General features: G+C 50.3%; 1 protein-coding gene across 1 annotated transcript; it reads right to left on the bottom strand.

Annotated features, from left to right (window-relative positions):
• Positions 1 to 1,096: 1,096 nt before the first annotated feature.
• Positions 1,097 to 5,028, bottom strand: RIMOC1 (RAB7A interacting MON1-CCZ1 complex subunit 1). The gene is made up of 6 exons (XM_073655107.1): positions 4,896 to 5,028; positions 3,626 to 4,629; positions 3,288 to 3,413; positions 2,516 to 2,644; positions 1,990 to 2,104; positions 1,097 to 1,760 (listed from the first exon to the last, which is right to left on the bottom strand). The coding sequence occupies exons 1-6, from the start codon at positions 4,984 to 4,986 to the stop codon at positions 1,498 to 1,500; spliced, it is 1,728 nt and encodes a 575-aa protein (XP_073511208.1). The 5' UTR covers positions 4,987 to 5,028; the 3' UTR covers positions 1,097 to 1,497.
• Positions 5,029 to 7,397: the final 2,369 nt, after the last annotated feature.

Here is a 7,397-nt window from a genome sequence, read left to right as displayed (position 1 = left end):
CAAGGGTCATTCATTCATGTGAAGGGTTGATAAGACATTGTACACAATTATTGCTTCCACTATTATGGTGACAATTTGGGGAAAGTCTTTCCCTGATCTGGTATGACTGTACCCCGGGCTCCATGAGGATGTTGGGTGAGGAACTGGAATGGCTGCACTGAATCTGGACATTAACCACATCCAACATCTCTGGGAAGAACTGGAACGGCAATTGTGAGTCACACAAAAGTGATGCAGACCCCGTGAAGAAGAAAGCGGCTCATCTCCATATTAAAGGGACTGTCAGCACAGAATGACGGGTTAAACCAAGTGCAGGCGCTCGGTGCATCATGGCGTGGCCAAAAATTTAAGTGCACCTTCCCACCTGCTGCTTTTCTATCTATCTATGTCCTTCTCCACATAGCCAGAGCTGTCACTCAAAGACGAAGGGGCAGAGATAGAGGGAGACGCAGCACCTGAATGTTTGTCCACCACGTGGCACCGAGCGCCTGTACTCTGTGAACAGTTGTTCTGTGCTGACAGTCCCTTTAACACCTACAGTTCTGGAATGGGATGAAACATGGGTGTGGTGGTCAGGGGTGCACATACTTATGCAATGTCCTTCCCCACTCAGCTGATTTCAGATGAGTACAATATTGCAGCATTCTTCCAGACATATTAATTCTCCAATTCCACCATCCAGATTTTGGGAATATTTGCTAGAAATATGGATATTTCTGTACGTGATGCTGCTAGTTTGCGTCATCAGAGCCACATAATACGCCGTTGTGGCATTGAGGACGTGTTGTACCAGTCTAGTACGAGAGGCTCCTAGTGTTTTACTGCTTTGGGAATATACAGCGCCTCACACAGGTAGCAGGCAGCGTTACAGATGCATACAGACTCTATAGCGGTCCAGCTCATTCCATCACACATGGACGCTCGGTACAATCCCACAGAAAGGATTTACCGATACAGAGATCACTGTACAAAGGGCGACGTTCACACTGACGTCCGGCGCATAAACTGACGCGCTGCGGATCGCTAACCCACAACTCATTGCTTTACGCTGTGGAGGTTTTTCTCTTGTGCAAGATGTGGGCGCTGTAAAGTGTAGCGCAAAATCGGCTGCATTTTATCCTATCGGCTTATTTTCACAATTGTATGATGGTCTCCGTTATGGTCACATTGCCGGGCCTGACAGCCGGTCACTTGAGCAGCCTCATCGGAACATCTGAGGCCATTAGTTTAGGGCCGGGCATCGTGACTGTAACAGGGACCATAAAATACAGTGGTGACTGCTCCCAGAGCGTCAGTGCAGTTTTATTTAATTTTCTTTCCATACCAAAAGCAGAATGCGTTTTCTATACTTATTCAGGTTTTAATCCAAACACCGGGCACTGTGGCGGTCATACATTGCAGTCAGTGGTACAGTATAATACCTGATACATGACGGTGGGTACAATGTGTCCCCAGCGCTGTGCGTTTACATATAAGTGGTCCTAACCCTGCACACAATCACACATCTCCCTTGAGATACTGCAGGATCTTCTTGGCATTATCAGTGCTCCATCCTTGTCCCCGCAGGGGCCCCTCACAGACACCCACGTACGTGTCCAGGACCTTCTCCCCCATGTCTCTGAACTGAAGATCTTCACTTGGAGCCTCAGGATCAGCTCTGCGCTGTGTCGTCTGCTCCGTGTCCCTGCAGTATCGCTGCGCCCAGTAACACATTTCTCCGCAGTACATCAGAGCCAGAACGTGGACGTCACTGAAGACCCCTGCACGTCACATGGAGGACAAGACACACAATCACTGCCGGGGCTAGCCGTCAGCGGCTGCTGGTGGACAATGTCACTGCCAGTGCCCCTTATACCTTGTGGACAGCGCACATGCTGATAGCTGTGTGTTCACACGCTGCGGTCAGATCTCTGGTACTGTAATCTGACTGCACCATGTGGAAACAGCCTGCGCTTTAGAGTCACTGCTCTCCTGTGTCAGCCCCTTTACCTTTCTCCAGCAGCGCTGCAGTGTTAATATCCCAAAATAAAACCTTGTCATCCAGCTGGACAGGACTCCGCATGTGGAGCATTTTCAGCAGGTAATGGACGCCATCTTGAAGACACTGAGCAGGAGTAATAAGAAAAAGTTTTAGCATTATCAAAGCAATTCCTTAAAGGGAAGTGAACATCAGAAAATGCATTGTCAAGTTTTAGATGCAAGAACCATGAGTGTGCTCTGCTGCCACCAGGAGGCTGACACTAAGAATTACATTTGATTAATATTAGTGGGGGCTGCTGTAGCCCAGGACCATCCCGGTCCTCCAGAGAGACCGGCGCGCTTTGTATATCTCTGATGTTACATCACAGTGGAGCGACCTGCAAGGTACCGCAACTGTGACAAGCAAGTAATAAAAAACCCAAATAATTCAGACTATGTGCATCTTGCTATCGCGGTGCTCTGCAGGTCATAATGTGAATGCAACCTCATTCGCTTGCAGTCTGCAGTGGACCGGGCTCTGTGGTGGTAACGATACCTGGTGAAAGGTCCCTGGATGTCTCAGCTCCCATCGCTCCCTCTCACCCACGGTGTGGCAGTACATGTAGAGCAGCGCTCCTCGCCTCCAGTGCAGACATTCCTGAACTTCTATGTCAAGAACGGAGTTCTGTGGAAAGAAAAATTCATTCTTCAGTGACGTGTGGGACGCGATAACCTCAAGATACAGGACATGGGGTGTTGTGGAAGGAGACAAACAACTAACGTCTGCTCTGGATCCTCAGAGAGGTCAGCGCCATCTCCTGCTCCCCTCCATGGAGAGTGCAGGTTAATTACAGGGATCCCCTGGGATGTCGCACTGCGCCCTCCTTTCTACATGACTTTTGCATCGTTGCCACTAATATTCTTAATAAAGCAGTGGTGATTTGTCTTACGCTTCTTCATATATTTAAAGGGGCCGTTGGGCTCCAGTCCTTTCTGCCGGTGGCTGATACCTGCCGATCACGAGCGCGTCTGATGCGGAAGAACAGGAGAACCTCTGCAGTGTTCTTCCAGGAAAAGAAAGCTGCGGTCTCTCCTTATAGACCATCAATGTCGTATCGGCCAAAGGAAGGAGTCACAGCGCCGCACATCTAATAGTGGCTGTGCCTGGAACTGCAGTTAGGTCTCACTGACTTGTCTAATGCACGGCTCTGGAATAATCTGTGTAGCTGTTGTAAGACTACAACTCCCATCATGACCACCACGGTGCAGTCCCCAGATCACAGCGCATAGATAATACGTATAAATGCGAAACCCGTACAAATGACGACCTGCGGGAGACGCTCCGGCTCCGACAGCAGCTGCACCAGGTCTCTGACTGTCCGCAGGGAATCGTCTCCGGGGAACTCGGCCTCCACCAGACGGTTCTCTTCACAGTAAGTGACGTCTAATAAGGCCTGGAAAGAAAGGGCAACAATCAGCGCCATGATGACGTCACACACGGACTAAGGGTCTGTTCACACGTGGCAGAATAAATGCAGAAATTATACATATTTCTGATCGGAGCTTCCAGAAATTCTCGCCCAATAGGGAATTTTCTGGTGAGTGTGAATGAGCCCTTGTCCGTCCCCCAGGTAATCGCTCTCGTCCTGGGTACCCTTCACTATACCTGGGTATACAGCGCCAGGCACTCTGCATGGTCAGCGCTCAGCGCAGGACACTCCGCGAGGTCCACTTTCAGCGCAGGGCAATCCGTGAGATCCTCCTTCAGCGCAGGGCACTCCGCGAGGTCCGCCTTCAGCGTAGGGCACTCTGCGCGGTCCGCTTTCAGAGCAAGGCACTCCGTGAGGTCCGCTTTCAGCGCAGGGCACTCCGCGCAGTCCGCCTTCAGCGTAGGGCACTCTGCGCGGTCCGCTTTCAGAGCACGGCACTCCGTGAGGTCCGCTTTCAGAGCAAGGCACTCCGTGAGGTCCGCTTTCAGCGCAGGGCACTCCGCGCGGTCCACCTTCAGCACAGGGCACTCTGTGCGGTCCGCTTTCAGCGCTGAGCACTCCGTGAGATCCGCTTTCAGCGCAGGGCATTCCGCGCGGTCCGCCTTCAGCACAGGGCACTCCGTGAGGTCTACTTTCAGCGCAGGGCACTCCGCGCGGTCCGCCTTCAGCACAGGGCACTCCGTGAGGTCCACTTTCAGCGCAGGGCACTCCGCGCGGTCCGCCTTCAGCACAGGGCACTCCGTGAGGTCCGCTTTCAGCGCAGGGCACTCTGTGCGGTCCGCTTTCAGCGTAGGGCACTCCGCGAGGTCCGCTTTCAGCGCAGGGCACTCTGTGCGGTCCGCTTTCAGCGTAGGGCACTCCGCGAGGTCCGCTTTCAGCGCAGGGCACTCCGCGAGGTCTGCTTTCAGCGCAGGGCACTCCGCGAGGTCCGCTTTCAGCGCAGGGCACTCCGTGAGATCCGCTTTCAGCGCAGGGCACTCCGGGAGATCCGCTTTCAGCGCAGGGCACTCTGTGCGGTCCGCTTTCAGCGTAGGGCACTCCGCGAGGTCCGCTTTCAGCGCAGGGCACTCCGCGAGGTCCGCTTTCAGCGCAGGGCACTCCGTGCGGTCAGCGTTCGCCGTCTCCTTGCACCGATTGCTCAGTTTCTGCAGAGCAGCGATGGCCTTCAATATAGCGGCATCTAAAGGCAATAAACACAGAGGACATCACATGTAGAACACCAGCCGCCCCCCTGCGGGGTCTCACCCCTCGCTCACAGCCCCTCTACTCTGCGGACCCTTTGTGAGCTGCACACAAAGAACCACCTTCTGGGACTTGTAGTCCCCCAGTAGCACAGGGGTCACGTGTTACGGGCGGGTGCAGCGCTGTGTATAACACAACCGACCTCCTCCAGTTACCCCTGTCATTCCGGCCTCCCGCCCCCCAGTCACAGCTCCGGGGTCTCACCGTCTCCTCGCCCCTCCTGCAGCCTCTCCAATCTCCTCCGCAGCCGTCCTGCTCTGCCCCTGCACTCCAGGCTGCAGCAGGAGGACGCCATGGTGACAGCAGGGTCACATGACTAGACAAGAGTCACATGACCAGAGGGGCGGGGTTGTCAGGAGTAAATAAAGAGGAAGCTCAGAATCCAGCACAGACAGAGACAGAGAGTGAGAGAGCAAGCGGGAGCTCAGCAGCCCCCCGCGCAAAAGAGTCTCAGTGGCCCCTTTAACACATACACGATTCATGATGCACAGATACCGCAGACAAATATAGGTATACAACACAGGGCAAAGGCTGCCCCCTCATCCTTCATATATGCAGACATGCGCACACACACAGTACGCAGACACGCACACACAGTACGCAGACACGCACACACAGTATGCAGACACGCACACAGTACACAGACACACGCACACATACACGCATGCACATGGTACACATATGCACATAAACAAACATACACACGTCAAAATTGTTGGTACCCCTCGTTTAATGAAAGAAAAACCCACAATGGTCACAGAAATAACTTGAATCTGACACAAGTAATAATAAATAAAAAATCTATGAAAATGAACAAATGAACGTCAGACATTGCTTTTCTGCTTCCACAGACTTTTAAAAAAAATTAAACTCATGATATCGGCCAGGACAGAAATGATGGTACCCCTGAAAATAATGTGACAAAAGGGACATGTTAAATCAAGTTGTGTCCACTAATTAGCATCACAGGTGTCTACCATCTTGTGATCAGTCAGTGGCCTGTATATAGGGCTACAGATACTCACTGTGCTGTTTGGTGACATGGTGTGTACCACACTCAACATGGACCAGAGGAAGCAAAGGAAAGAGTTGTCTCAGGAGATTAGAAAGAAAATTATAGACAAGCATGTTAAAGGTAAAGGTTATAAGACCATCTCCAAGCAGCTTGATGTTCCTGTGACTAGAGATGCACATATTATTCAGAAATTTAAGATCCATGGGACTGTAGCCAACCTCCCTGGACGTGGCCGCAAGAGGAAAACTGATGACAAATCAAAGAGACGGATAATATGAATGGTAACAAAAGAGCCCAGGATAACTTCTAAAGAGATTAAAGGTGAACTTCAAGCTCAAGGAACATCAGTGTCAGATCGCACCATCCGTCGTTGTTTGATCCAAAGTGGACTTCATGGGAGACGACCAAGGAGAACACCATTGTTGAAAAAAAATCATAAAAAAGCCAGACTGGAATTTGCCAAACTACATGTCGACAAGCCACTAAACTTCTGGGAGAATGTCCTATGGACACATGAGACAAAAATGGAAGTTTTTGGCAAGGCACATCAGCTCTATGTTCACAGATGGAAAAATGAAGCATATCAAGAAAAGAATACTGTCCCTAATGTGAAACATGGAGGAGGCTCTGTTATGTTCTGGGGCTGCTTTGCTGCATCTGGCACAGGGTGTCTTGAATCAGTGCAGGGTACAATGAAATCTCAAGACTATCAAGGGATTCTAGAGAGAAATGTGCTGCCCAGTGTCAGAAAGCTTGGTCTCAGTCGCAGGTCATGGGTCTTGCAACAGGATAATGACCCAAAACACACAGCTAAAAACACCCAAGAATGGCTAAGAGGAAAACATTGGACTATTCTGAAGTGGCCTTCTATGAGCCCTGACCTAAATCCTATTGAGCATCTTTGGAAAGAGCTGAAACATGCCGTCCGGAAAAGGCAACCTTCACACACGAGACAACTGGAGCAGTTTGCTCATGAGGAGTCGGCCAAAATACCTGTCGAGAGGTGCAGAAGTCTCATTGACAGTGACAGGAATCGTTTGATTGCAGTGATTGCCTCAAAAGGTTCAACAAAATATTAAGTTAAGAAGAAGAGCCATCATTTCTGTCCAGGCCGATTTCATGAGCTTAATTTTTTTCAAAAATTCGGTGGAAGCAGAAAAGCAATGTCTGACTTTCATTTGTTCATTTTCATAGATTTTTAATTTATTATTATTTTTGTCAGATTCAAGTTATTTCTGTGACCATTGTAGGTTTTTATTTCATTAAACGAGGGGTACCAACAATTTTGACCACGTGTGTATACACAGATACGTACATATACAGACATACATACATATTTGAACACAAATTCTTAAGAACACATATAAAACAGACATAAATATATATACACAGTCATACAAACTGACATACACAGATATTCACATCATATATGCACACACATACAGACACATTAGAAATATTTTTAATATGGGGATTGGGGGAAGCTTGCTCACCTGCCCTCGGCCTGTGTCCTGTCCAGCTCCTCAGGTATGTGGCAGTGCAGGACGGCCGACATGTCACAGACATGGCCCTGCACCATTAGAGGGGCCCACTCGCCGTCGGGGCCCAGGCCGCTTCCCTGGCACCTGTTCAGGACCGCTGGCGCTGCTTGATTGCCGGCACTTCAGACATGGGTGTGCGCTGTGCGTCTG

The sequence above is a fragment of the Phyllobates terribilis genome, unplaced genomic scaffold, assembly GCF_046119375.1.
Source record: "Phyllobates terribilis strain yellow unplaced genomic scaffold, ASM4611937v1 Scaffold_1__5_contigs__length_1240528914, whole genome shotgun sequence".
In the NCBI taxonomy this organism is placed as follows: domain Eukaryota; kingdom Metazoa; phylum Chordata; class Amphibia; order Anura; family Dendrobatidae; genus Phyllobates; species Phyllobates terribilis.
Note: the sequence above shows the minus strand (reverse complement) of the source record. Positions and strands in the feature narration are given on the sequence as shown.